The 14,789-nt window shown below is 36.3% G+C and overlaps 1 protein-coding gene across 1 annotated transcript in view; it reads left to right on the plus strand.

Moving 5' to 3' along the window:
• The first annotated feature begins 8,873 nt into the window (after positions 1-8,873).
• LOC140143825 (uncharacterized) overlaps positions 8,874-14,789 on the plus strand; it is a 111,334-nt gene continuing 105,418 nt past the window's right edge. Inside the window, exons 1-3 of the mRNA XM_072165943.1 lie at positions 8,874-9,119; positions 10,938-11,165; positions 13,561-13,782. Coding sequence (XP_072022044.1) covers positions 8,909-9,119; positions 10,938-11,165; positions 13,561-13,782 — 661 coding nt within the window. The 5' untranslated portion in view covers positions 8,874-8,908. The remainder of the gene's footprint in view (positions 9,120-10,937; positions 11,166-13,560; positions 13,783-14,789) is intronic.

The following is a 14,789-nucleotide window of genomic DNA, read 5'->3' on the forward strand; positions in this document are numbered from 1 at the left end:
GAAGAAGAAAAAGGCATCAAGTGCAATGGCAGCCATTTTAAAACATATCCATTCCAATCGTTAAATGTCATTTAAACTTTACAATGTAAAAATATTCCAGCAAAATGTTACACAAGGCAGCTAATGAACTAATGCCTTTTGGAAACAAACTCTTGAAATACCGTAAAACCGCGTCTACAAGCATATATAGTGTTTTTTATGAAAGCTAAATTAATTCGAAGTAAGCGTAAATATACCAATACAATAGATTGGTCTTAAAATAATACTTGTTTGTATATATATGCTTGGATCCGCAATTTATTTGCTCAAATTCCATAATGGCGCCTTGATTAATGTAGTTTTCATCAGAAGCACTCTATATGCTTGTAGACGGGGTTTTACGGTATTGTGTTAGTAAAGAAAGTGAATAGGCCTATAGGAATTGGACTAAACTACAAATCAAGTAAATGACTACATTTTATGGCGATGTCGACATTTTAAAGAAAATTAACACGAATTGGCGCTGACTGAAAAAAAAGCTCTTCCCATATCCTGTCGGAAAACCATGTCCATGTAAAAAAAACTTGTAACTCCCTTCGTCTGTTGGCGGGTAACTTCTTGAATTCCTAATTTATTCGAAGCATGCAAAATAGCGTCGTCATCCATTTTTATATTATTGTAAAACAAATAATAATAACTGAGGCCTAATGATAAAATGAAATGATGGTCACCCCTCCCCCCAAAAAAACCCCCTGTATAATGTGCGCAACCTACAAAGTGAAGAACGTGAAAAAGAACATTTCAGCCCGAATCACGGGTCAAATAATCGCCAAGTATCTTTTTAACCATTGATTTATATGGGACAGGAATAGAGGTTATCCATGTTCTATAAGCTGCATGTCCTATCAACGACTGCTATACCTTGTTTAGGACATTCTAAAGAAGTACCTGCATGTGCAACCATGACTGTTTCAAAATAGCCCGCCAAAGTCATGCAGGTAACTCCGAGGTCGTGCATTGAATTAGTTTAAATGAGGAATACTACGGGAACCAATGCCTTTTGTTAGAAGTCACACATGAGTGAAGTGGATAACCTCTATTATCAAAAGTCCCGGGGAAAATCTTCAATAGTTACCCAATTGCCTACCACCTCGCGGGTTTAAAGCGCGCTTCAGACTCCGTATTGTACGTACAATATTGTATGTACAATACTTTTCGTGACGTCAAAAAGTATTGCACATGCAATAAATAGTATGTACCGGGAAAATATATATGTTGCTACAATCATTTGTTGCTTAATTGATACGGAGTTGCCAAATTTCTAAGAGTGGTAAATTTAGTGAGTGCACGGAATGATGAACATCTTTTAATGTCTTCTTGTATTCAACTGTACTTGAGTTATTATATAATCAATGGGCACCTTTTTAAAGTTAATAATATTAATACTAATATTAATAATATTAAAATTGTAATAATAATATAAATGGCACATTCAGTTCTTATTTATTTATTTATAGATTTATCTATTTAGGCCTATTTGTTTATTATTACTGATTGATTAATTGATTTAGAGATTCATTTATACTGATATTTAGTCATATATTGATTTAGTCAGTTTAAAAGTATTATTTGTAGGCCTTTGTATTTATTCTGGTTCTGATTTTATTGATACTGATATTTTTGTTATTTTTTAAAGTTTTGGCATAGCATTCGTTACATTATAACACGCTGTGTTATGAATTTGCAACACCTTTTTACATACTAATATCGTTGAGGCATGTTATGATGGTGTATGTTATAGGCCTACTTATGATCATCACAATACATCCATACACGTGTTAATGCAGTAACCGTAGCGTTATAGGGGCACGGAAGCCCCCCCTATTGATCTGAAATTTTAGAAAATCCCATAGGAAAGTAAGCTACGCGTAGCAGCTCCACGTTGTGGCGGTTACGGCCAGCCATATATTGATCATGCGAAAATCATAAAACATAGAATATAAACAGTTTGGCAGGCGCTCAAAATCTCAAATTGTATGCTTAGCCTGAGTTGCACGGCCTATCTCGAATAAAATCACCATGCGTAAATGTTGAAAAACGTGAGGATTCATCGTACTATCACGGCAATTTTTAACACGAAGATATAGGGATGATGACGGTGTGCAACGTTGATACGTCAGATTTCGGAATTTTATTTAAAATAGGCATAAATCACATTGAACAGTTGAATGCTGGCAAAAGTTGATAAAATAACTATGGGTCGAATTTACATTAATCAGTGTCCTGGGCCAGGATAACATTTAGGACTCCTTCGAATTCTAAAACAATACTTCACCAAATGTCCTTGCTTTCATTTTCTCATTTAATTTGTTTTAATTTTAATTACTTTCTTTATCCACTGGCTCTGTGGTAAATCCGGTATTGCCAAATATTTCTCGCCCATTACCCGTGTTAATCTATTTATTTATTAAAATGCACCATCTATTAAATTCCTGTAATACAATGTATAGGCCTAGTGTATTTGATAACAAATTTGTTTTTATTTTTGATTAGAATTTGGGTTCCATTACACGATTTCATATATAAACCTTGAATAAATATATTTGATTGTTTTGTAAACATTAAATTTGATGTTTACTCATAATTATGTCTGGAAAGTCAGGGAAAAACTAAGGAGTATCGGTATTTAGTTTCCTGGGAAAGTGGATCAGATGAGCAGTGAGTAAAAACATTCGCCCTAAATCTTTATTTGATTTTTATTTTTTTATGAATTTATTAGGCCTACTGGTAAAGTGCAGAAAAACCTCCAAACGCACTCTAGGATTTTTCATCAGCAGCAGTAGAAATTTCTCTTGCATAGATTTTCTGGTGACCTCGCTTGGATTTAGCAAACAATGAAGCGTCAGGGTTATAGCGCGTTATTTAATCTGATTCAACTCGTCGTGGCACGTATATTTATTGCACGTGTAATACTTTTTGACGTCACGAAAAGTATTGTACATACAATATTGTACGTACAATACGGAGTCTGAAGCTAGCCTTAGTAACCCTGTGAAGAAGTAAAATCGGATCAATGCTCATTCACGTGGATGATGAACATTGATCGCGATTGAAGAGGACATAGATAAATTGAATGAATGAATGAATGAATGGACATGATTATCGATATTGTTACGCAATAGTGGTGTTAGATCCAAAGCTGGAAGCTAGTAGTTGGCAGCTGGAAGGCAAGTCTAATCTGATTGGCTAAATATCGTCAGTTGCTGTCAGTAGGCGTGGTTAGTCAGTTTGACATTTCCCTTGACTTTCCAAGGGAGGATATGTCGGATCTATAAGGACCAACGCCTGACGGCGTTGATTATAGTACTAAATATTGCGTTGGTCCTGTATGGACTATGCCAAGGTGTTACCACCTATCCCGTAATGAGATAACTTATGAAGGAGGCGCTTATGTGGCACAACATCGAAGGCTTTGGAGAAGTCTAATAATATTGCGTCAATTTGTTGTCTCTCATTCAATCCTTTTGCCAAATCATGAACAGTGCGTATCAGTTGAGCCTCACACGACCGTTTTTTCCTGAAGCCATACTGGGCATCTGACAAGATATGGTGATCTTCAAGGTGTGATATGATGGTACTATCAAGGGGGTGACACTAAATTCACGGTTGTTCTATTAGCAACGCAAAACCTATGAAAAATTCCGCTGGTTTACTAGCTAGAAAGTGAGGCCAGTTATCGATCCGTTATGAATAATTCATGTTCGACCCCTTGGATCATGTTAATTGCTATTGGCAAATAACAACGTTGTTAGTTTTGCGAACTTTGCCTGTTCAATGAGAGTATAGCGCGCCTCAATACATCTGGGCGCAAACCAGGCGAAAACGATCCAGTTTAATGAAATGGCGGACGGATATTCCCATCAGGCACCAGTGATATGTTTGTTTCAAAGAAAGTCTACTAATTTGATATGAAATGACATTTTGCAATAGCAAAGTCAAAATTAGGACTTGAGGTCAATAACATGAAGGAAATACGTGACAGAGGCAAGGTGTGAAACACAAGTAGTATTTGAAGTTAAAATAACCTTTGATACCCGACCTGACCTTCCATAGCTTTCCATCATGGCGCCTTATTCGTCTTTATGTATTTCTATATGCTCTCAAGTAAAATAAAATACCAATATGCACTAAGCAGACAGAATGTTACTTGGCTCCCAGCATGAATTATTGATTTTATACGGAGGTAAAGAAATACACAGTTGCCTGCAAGCCGTGCACCATACTCCAAATACTTCGGTAAATCTGAATAATGGTCACATGTAGACATATCATGTGTTCGGGAAATTACGTGGCAACATTTTAAGATTTCAGACTTGTTTACTAGTTAAATTGTCATTTGTACTGTTGATTATTTATCTTTGTTAATTAATATATCTTTTAAATGCTGATAAATCGTGGTTGGCTGCCCATATTATATGTTAAATTCAATGTTTTATGAATATAATTCTACCACGCAGAGGGGGGTCACACAGCATAATTTCACACTACACGATTTAGCTAGATTTGGAGCTCTGCACTTCAAATTCACGTCAATTTCAAAGTTTATACACTTAATATATTTAATATAATACTTATTTTTTTGTTATAACAAACTGGAACACGAAATGTACTAGCTTATTACCTATACAGAAAGGGGATTTATACACATGCCTGGCGCATCAAGACATTCTCTGTCTGGATAACATGACTGTCGCCCTCAATACGTCTGGGCGCAAATTTAAATAACAATACGCTATTTACATATGAATGCGGCTTCATGCTAATGTCTAGTGCCGCTTCCAGGCCTATTCCGTGGTACTATGCAAGATATGCTCCATTAATTTGCAACTGACAGATGTGAGAGTGCCGCCTTTGATCAGGGATGTGAGAGCTGCTTTGATACTGTGAACCATAATATCCTCTTCAACAAATTAGGGTGTGAGATTGGCATAACAGGAACTGCGCTTGACTGGTTTAAATCGTATTTCAGCCAACGCACTGAATGGTCTATTGTTCTATTGTGTCCGATTTGAGCGCTGACATATTGGAAAATGTTGCCAATCAATATTCATGAGAGTGTACATTCAACCATAGATGAACTCCTGGATGGGGCAGCTTTAATTAGCATGAGGCCGCATTGATATGTAAATAGCGTATTGTTATTTAAATTTGTGCCCAGACGCTTCGAAATCAAGCTAAGTCAGGTGATGTGAAATTCTTCTGCGTGACCCCCTCTGCGTGGTAGAATTATATTCATAAAACATTGAATTTAACAGATATCGTGGGCAGCCAACCACGATTTATCAGCATTTAAAATATATGTTAATTAACAAAGATAAATAATAAAGAGTACAAATGGCAATTAACTAGTAAACAAGCCTGAAATCTTAAAATGTTGCCACGTGATTTCCCGAACACATGATATGTCAACATGTGACCACTATTCAGATTTACCGTAAATATTTGGAGTATTGTTCCACGGCTTGCACATACACTGACCTACACTGTGCATTTCTTTACCTCCGTATAAAATCAATAATTCATGCTGGGAGGCAAGTAACATTCTGTCTGCCTAGTGCAGATTGGTATTTTATTTTACTTGAGAGCATAATAGAAATACATAAGACGAATAAGGCGCCATGATGGAAGGTCAGGTCGGGTATCAAAGGTTATTATAACTTCAAATAATACTTGTATTTCACACCTTGCCTTTGTCACATATTTCCTTCATATTATTGACAGCAAGTCCTAATTTTGACTTTGCTATTGCAAAATGTCATTTCATATCAAATTAGTAGACTTTCTTTGAAAAAACATATCACTGGTGCCTGATGGGAATACCCGTCCGCCATTTCATTAAACTGGATCGTTTTCGCCTGGTTTGTGCCCAGATGTATTGGGGCGCGCTATACTCTCATTGAACAGGCAAAGTTCGCAAAACTAACAACGTTGTTATTTGCCAATATCAATTAACATGATCCAAGGGTCGAACATGAATTATTCATAACGGATCGATAACTGGCCTCACTTTCTAGCTAGTAAACCAGCTTAATTTATCATAGGTTTTGCGTTGCTAATAGAATAACCGTGAATTTAGTGTCACCCCCTTGATTCAACGTCCAATCAGGGCTATGACACTCAACTCATTTGCATAGCAAAATGACCCGTCTCCTCTGCAGCGAATTTGGTTCCGCTCCATCGAAATCAATCTGGTCACGGAGGAGACTACCCTCCTTTGTGTTTGTTCATTTGTGTATGGAGAGCCCTTCTTGGAGTCCGTAATGACTTAGGCTACGCTCTCAGCTAGAGTCCGACGCTGAATTGCACTAGAAATACCTTTTCGGTGAAATCGCTATAGAGCCAACCGGGAACACGTATTCGTTTTGAAAATATAGCATTAAAATTACGGCTGCTCCATCACACCCTTGTGTGTTATGGCAATAAAAGGTACTTTTCGTTCCAATAAGCGCTTTCACGCGACTTTCATTTGATCACTTATTGACAGTAGCCTGCTAGGTAAAGCGTTAATACACTGTCGGGTCAGCTTACCGATTTAATGGCGGAAGCCCTTTGTCCCAAACAAAAGGTACCTTTCGATGAATAGCTTGTCAGATTTCAAATCGGCACAAGGTTTCAATGCGTTACGTAATCTATTTCTCCATCTTTAATAGCTCCATGATTTCAGCAACAGAACAACTTGTGTTTTGGTTGACAATGTTCATCTGTTCCTCATGATATGCGCTATGGACTTCCACGGGGGTCGATCGTTGGACCAAAATGTTTCACAATTTACCATACCTGGAAGGATCATCAATAAGAACAAATTGTGCTATCATGTCTATGCAGACGATATTCAAATATATAGTTCTTTCATACCTTCAGATTTAGCATTTATGCAGTCGACTCTTTCTGAACTTCAAAACTGCATTGATGAAATACAACTATGGATGACTGAAAATATGCTGAAGCTGAACAGTGATAAGACTGAATTTTTTGTTGCCACCTCGCCTCATTTTAAACGTTCTTTACCGGACATTCAGTTGCAAGTTGGAAATGACATCATCAAACCACCAGGAACTGTGCGAAATCTGGACATCATCTTTGATGATGTAATGTCTATGACTCCGCAAATAAGTTCCAGTTCTGTTTCCTACCACTTGCGTAACATCACTCGCATCATACGTTTCCTGGATTTTGACACCTGCAGAAGTATTGTAAGATCACTTATTCTATCCAGACTGGATTACGGAAATGCTCTTTTGCTGGGAGCAAACACAACCCATATTGACAGACTTCAGCGCCTTCAAAATTGGGGTGCAAAACTCATTTTTTTCTGCATCAAAATTCGATCACGCAACTCCGTTTTTAAAACAACTCCACTGGATCCCTGTGAAAGAACGCATTAATTTCAAAGTACTTCTGTATGTGTTTAAATGCTTAAATGGACATGCTCCAGGTTATTTAGTACACCTTACCATCAATCGCGTACCGGACTTCGCTGTGCTTTAGATACAACACGGCTTACTGTACATAAATTAAACGCCAAATCTCTCCATTCTGCTGCAAATAAAGCTTTTTCTCTGGCTGCTCCTGGACTGTGGAACAATTTACCCATCACCATTCGTACTGCAAACTCATTACCAGTCTTCAAGAAATTATTACAATCATATCTCTTCCCAAAACGTTGACTGTTTTTATTAGTCACTTTGTTTTGTTATATTGTGTTTATGCTTTGAATTTGTCTATGTGCTGTGGTCTAGCGGCGCTTTATAAAAGAATTGTGTATATATGTATGTATGTATACCCAGCAAACACAAAAACGTTTTAAAAACGTTTTAAATAAGTTATATTTTGGCTTTTGGTTTAGGTAAAAACGTTTTAATAACATTAAAATGTCGGGTTATATAAAGGTCATGAAAACGTTTTTAAACGTTTTGTATGAAAACACACCACAAAAATATTTTTAAAATGTTTTTTAAAATGTTCTTGTAATCTATTTTTGCAAACATTTTTCCAAACATTTTGTCAATACTTAAGTAACATTATGTTAAAACATTTGCATTCAGCAAACACAGAAATGTTCTTAAAATGTTTTTTTCAAAATATTTTAATAACATTTAAATGTCGGGTTATATAAAGGTCATGAAAACGTTTTTAAAACGTTATTGAAAATATTTTGGGCAAACATTTTTTGCAAAATATTTTGTCAACTCCCAAAATAACATTCTGTTTAGAATGTTTTGTATCAAGTTTTCAAGAATGTTTTTGGAATGTTATTAAAACGTTTTATACCGTTTATATAACCCGACATTTACACGTTTCCTGTAAAACATTTTTGTTTGCTGAGCAGTAGATTATCAAAAATGTTTTTAAGGTTATGAAAACGTTTTATACTCTTAATATACCCTTTATATAACCCGACATTTAAACGTTTTCTGACAACCTTTTATAACCTTTTGCGAATGATGTCGAAAACGTTTTGTGTTTGCTGGGTATGCAGCTATATGTTTTTTACAATATAACAGTAATGGAAAGAAAAGTGCAAAATAATGTTCGTCATTTTTCAGCACAAATAATTTTGACCAAAAATGACGTCACAGACATAATCATCAATCTCCTAATTTGCATATAGCCACCATTCCTCCAGCTAGCTCGTCCATGTGATTGGTCCTTTAGCTATCTAGGTATTATATCTATATCTGTGGTCCCAACATGATGCTCATCTTAAATCAAGTACATTGTGTGAAATCTATCCTTTACTTCATGCTTTAATAAACAATACCTTTCTGATTTCGTAGGAATTAGTTTATGTTGACTAATAATGAATGTCATTATTTCCCATAATATTACAGGAGTTATCACAGTAAATAGCTGTCCTACTTCACCAATTATGTCAACATCTAATGGATCACCAGTTGCTGTCACATGGACAACACCAACAGCCACATCAAATATTGGGGCAACAGTCAACTCTGCAAGCCTCAGCCCAACCCATTACCCAGGATCGACATTTATTGCTGGAGATACTGTTGTAGAATACTATTGGGTGGATTCAAATTCTAACTATGCTAACTGTATCTTTACAATTAGTGTCATTCTTGGTAAGTACACAGCAGTTACTATACCAATTACATTGTACCACTGGCCATATACAAATGGGGATGATTTTTCTTATTTCTAAATTCAAGTACTAGCCCCTCCCCAGTTATACGCCTACCTCCATTTTTGAAGTAAAATCTGCCATCTAGGGGGTTGGGCGTATAGACGAATCCAACGAGCCAAGTCATGGTCAGGATTTGGTCGGCCATTATCGGGTCCCCGCATGCACCAAACAGGTGTTGTGAGTGCCCAATTGGGTGGATTAAACCCGCTTAGAATTCGATGTTAGATTCTTCTGTGTTGTAAACTGTCATCATATTTTGTCTATGTGTAACATGGGTGATAGAATGCAGTTTAAAATCATTTCGCATTTTAGGTGAGATAGCTGGGTCCCCGTCGCGGCAATGGCTGCCATTGAGGTGTAGGAATGCGTGAAATTAGGTTCGTCTATACCCGAGTGGTTACGGTATTATGTAAAGACTATAAAATTATATTCCAACTGACCAGCAGGGAACCAAAGGATGGATCCAAAAGGATACAAGTGTGTCTTTATCAACGGAGAGAGATTAGCGCCAAGTTGTAAATGAAGAGATAAAAATCCACTAGTACCAGGGACTTTAAATAATGGGATCACTTGGAAGTTTGACTATTTCTGAACTTTTCATAACTATTTCTTTACAATTCAAATAAACAAATAGTCAAGGAATGTCAAGAAATAGTCAAGAAAATGTCCGAATCTTGAATAAATCTGAATAAATGAATTTCGTAGTGGATGGGCGACTGAAATTATGTGATGATTCAAACATCTGTATCCTAGATCTAGACAATAGGCACCATATTGCAGGAGGGTTAGAGCTCATAGGTGGAACATTGAAGGTTTTGTAGATTAGGTCAATTGTAATATTGGTAGGTTAAAACTTTGATATATTAAAATGTTCCCGATTCTTAATTACTAAATATAAATATAGTACTTTACAAACTGTTCATTTAATTTAAATTTAAAAGATTTAAATTTGTGGTCATCACTTTTGTTGCGGTATAGGTATAGATACCCGCTCAAACCTTCAATAATGATTTCCCATAATTGACTTTCTGGCTTACTGAACAAAAAAACAAACTTGATATTAATTTTAGCTGAAAAAGTTAGATTACATCCTATAAGCAAAAGTCCTTTCATTAGTAGTGTTGCCCATTCCCTCCCTCCCTGAAATGTAGGTGTGAAATGTTGAAAATTCCAATATTTTATCTAGTTTTTACAAACATAATTGGCTTTTTAACTCCCTCAACTAAAGGACTTCTGTTTATTGGACGTCATTGAAATTTTGGTTGTTCCCTTGATTTGATTATTGAGTACCGTATCATTCGTAATTTCACACCTCACCATCTAATTTCTATAATAAGCCCTTTACAATTACAATCGATATCAGAACAGAGTGCATTTTGGGTAATATATGTGGGAGATAAACCAACATGTAACTCGCTCAGTATTTTAGTGTCAGTGAACTTAACAATTTGTAAAAACTTGTGTATTATTTGGTAGTGATGTCGTGCATGATAAACCTAGGGGTTTAACTAATGAAAATTAGTTGAGCAAGGTTAGAAATACCAATGTTATTAATCATGTTAATGAAACGTGATATTCAAGAAAAGCAACAGTTAGTTTATGCAGTGGTCAATGGGAAAGATAGGGTCATTTTGTTTTGTTGATGTACCAAATGCTGAAGCTCTTAATGCGCGATTGGAATTGCAAAAGGGCTTATTACCAGCATACACCTGTTTATACGATTTGTTTTGTATTTTTTTAAAATCTTTTACAACAGATCAACAAAGTCCATCACTTAACAACTGCCCATCCAACATGGATATATCATCTAACCAAGCACACTGGACTGATCCCACTGCAACGGATAATATTGATCCATCACCTACAGTGTCATGTTCACCCATGACAGGCAGTTTCTTCGCCACTGGAGTAAATACCGTAACATGTACAGCCACTGATGCTGCTACCAATACAGCTACATGTACCTTTACAGTTACACTTGTTGGTATGATGAGTTTTACTTGCTAAGGCACTATCACTATTAGTGATTTGCTAAATTATGAAATGAAAAAAATCATCAAATGTCAGTTTGATGGTGTGTTTTTTTGAAGAGAATGGGTGTGCTACCATACTGTACAAGTGATAAGACTACTAAAAAAACAAATAATTGAAAAATCTTACAATGTTGGAACAGACTCTTGTAGCTACATGGATTTGAATGGCACTTCATATTTATAAACACTTTGCTTTTTGTTTTGTCATGTTTTTCATGCTTGTGCTGAGATCAGTGATAGTCCCTTTAATGCAATTATTATTATTTTTATAATAATTATTAATTTTGTATTATTATTATTTATTTTATTTATTATTATTATGAGGATTATTATCATGATGATTATTGTTGAAGGTGGTTTTGAGTCCACCTTGTGTATGTAAATGTGCCATCATAGACATTTGATAACAATGTACATGTGCATGTAAAGTTATTTTGGGCAGACAATGGTAGAGACATTCTGAAGACATTTGGCATCATAGAAGAATAAACCCTTAGTGACCTTTGACGGTTTGACCTAGTTAATATTTGAGCATCCCATAGACACACTGGCTTATAAATGTCAAACACAATTACGGTTCTCTACATATAATGTAATTTTTGGAAGGTCAACTTGGTTTTGCCTGACAAACTTTGAACATGGTTTTGGGTAACAGCCCACCACACAAGGATTATAATGATTGCAAGTGTAAAAAAACAGAGTTACAGGCACAGATCCATTCTAAAGTCTCTGATGTTATGTTGAGTTGAATAGCTAGCTGTGATGGTACGAAACATTGTGTAGGTTTTTGGTTTTTTTTAAAACTCTAATTATGGAGAAATTATAAAAGAAACAATATTTTCCCCATTATTTACTTCTGAAAATTAAAAGTTGACTTGAAAAAAGTCTCCGTCGGATGGCTGCTTTGAATTCTTTCTGGCAACCTACAATCTTGGAAAAAAATGTTGACACAATTTGCCGCCTGTTTTTTGGTATATCTCTGCTCCTCCAAATTAAATATTGGACCAAGCCATGATGTCAACAAGTCTTTGAGACCCTCTAACATTGAAAGATGGGGAGTGAGGAAGTGTGAGATACAAGGTGGAGTGTGTGCTTCACATATATTGCCCCGGGTATATTGCATGCATAAAAATGCTTGCCTCTCCCACCCCCCTCTTAGCCTGGCAGAAATCGCTTGCCCCCCTCGGGCTGCCAAAAATACCCCCTTGCACTTGCCAAATTGTTTGGATCCCAATTTACCAACCTTTATTATGTTCTAGAATTATCATTGCGAGCGTACCGAGCAGGTAAATATTTAAGCGTTTCCGTTCTGTTTTCCTAAGCCTTTTAGAGGGCTTCGTAAAAGGCACCCCGTGAATGTGTGCCAAAAATCACTCGCGCCATCCTCCCGGTTTGCCAAGAACTGCTTGACAGCTCCCCTCTTCGGCTGGCCAATGTAGAAACACGCTCATAATACATGTAGTGTCTCGCAGTACCCTGCAATGCCTCTTTTGCCAATGCCGCTCGCTGATTATTTTCCGGGCCAACTTTCTGACTATTTTCCTGACACTAAATGATTCCATGAACATTGAGCAATTCAATATCTTTCGATATATTATTTTATCATAATAGCTGATATTTTTGCTCACCGGCTAATGCCCAATACAAATTGGGCGCTGTTATTTTCTGTCGGATTATGTTTCAAATTATTATGATTTAGGCGTGTTTAGAAGGTATCCGCCATCCATACATAAGCCAGGTAATTCGCTGTAATAGTTCACGTTATAATATGACCGTTGCTAGGCCAACTGGATCACGATTTCTTTGTTACGAACCACTGATCGAAATGATCACAACACAAAGCCTATGGCATATCAAATTCGGAACAGGTGTATGAGGCCAGGCTTGGAGCAGTAACCAATGGTTACTAACGTGCACTACGACAGCGAATCACGACAGCCGAGAACCGCTTAGTAATGTTTCTTCATCAATCAACTTTTGGTAAACAGTCGCTCAAGAGCCACCAATCGTCTTCGAATACAAACAACATTGCATCGTGCAAGCCAGTGTCTCCATGTAATACAAACCGCACACGATAGCGTAAGATCCGTTAGGCGGTCTACTTGTTGGATTTGAACTTCTCTTGGGAAAAAATTAAATGAGTAATCTTACTCATGTTTACTGACCTAGAGTATCAATTAATTTCAAAGATTTACTACTAGTATTAGTTATGACCTGAGATAATAATCTACATGAAATCATTTTGAGGAACCTGAAAGACATTCTAAAATTCTGAAATCTTTTTTTAGGTAGTTCAACTTGATCATATTTACTGAATTTTGTTGTTGGTATTTTCTTCCCCAACAGATGTAATACCCCCAACAATAAACTGTCCAGCTAACATCATGTCATCTGCAAATGTTGTAACTTGGATGACTCCAACAGCTTCTGATAGCAGTGGTATTGCTGGTGTGGTCTCATGTAACCCTTCCCCTGGTGGCAGCTTTCAGATTGGTGTCACACCAGTTACATGTACAGCAACAGATAATGCAGGCAATACAGGGACGTGTACATTTACAGTTACTGTTGGTATGTCACATGATTATTATTTCTTGTTATAATCAAGGATGTGTTAGGCAATGTGGTAGGAATATTTTTATAACTAAAATGGAGCGTAATTTAGATATCTACACTACCAAAGTAATTGTACCTACCAGAAAGTACATGCTTAACATCAGCTTTTGTTATTACTCGTGAAGTTGTGATGATGTCACATGGTGCTAAATTGGAATCAGAAAACAAATAGCTAATGTTGTCTGACAGTAGATCAAAATGTTTGTGTTGAGTGAAATTATTGTGTCAGTGTAGAAACCTAAATTACTCTGAGTTATGCTATTTACTGCTACATAATATTTCAATTTGTTTGTGTGTTTGTTAAAAAACTAGTCAATGTTTCAAGATTGCTGGATGTATTACTTCTAGTAATTAAATAGCAAGAGGCTTCAAATTGTTTATGAATGTGGTCTTCATTTGTAGCTACAAAATGGCTGCTAGTCACAAATATGAGGAGATTATTTGAATTCATTATTTTACAGGTTTTACATGGACAATGCCACCAGCTGTATGAGCACTTTTGTAGAAAAACTGTGTTCTTTAAATGTTTGATATTTATATTGTACAGCTTTTAGGCTTTATGAAAACATTGTGTTGGATTAATGCAAGAAAGTCATGTAAATAGTGTTGCTCAATATTTGGTCGAAGCTTTGCTGTGTTTTACTCAGAGTTTTCAGATGAAAAATAATGATACAGAGCAATAAAGGGCTAAGTTCAATTTAAGTATACATACACAATGTCATTTGAAAAAGTAAAAAAGAAGAAAAATTCTCTGGGTCTTTTCTGGGGAAATTTGGATGAACTGCCCTTTCTGGAGTCGTGTTTTCTTGTCCAAGGGAACTTCAAGCTATCTTTATCATTTTACAAGAACACACTTACATGACTACAGGGGTTCCAATTTTGAACGGTCCTCACCAATGTACCGAGGTCTTAAGGGAACAACCCAAAAGTTCGATGAAGTTCTATAAACGAATGTCCTTTCG

Source organism: Amphiura filiformis, chromosome 1, assembly GCF_039555335.1.
Source record: "Amphiura filiformis chromosome 1, Afil_fr2py, whole genome shotgun sequence".
NCBI classification, from domain to species: Eukaryota; Metazoa; Echinodermata; class Ophiuroidea; order Amphilepidida; family Amphiuridae; genus Amphiura; species Amphiura filiformis.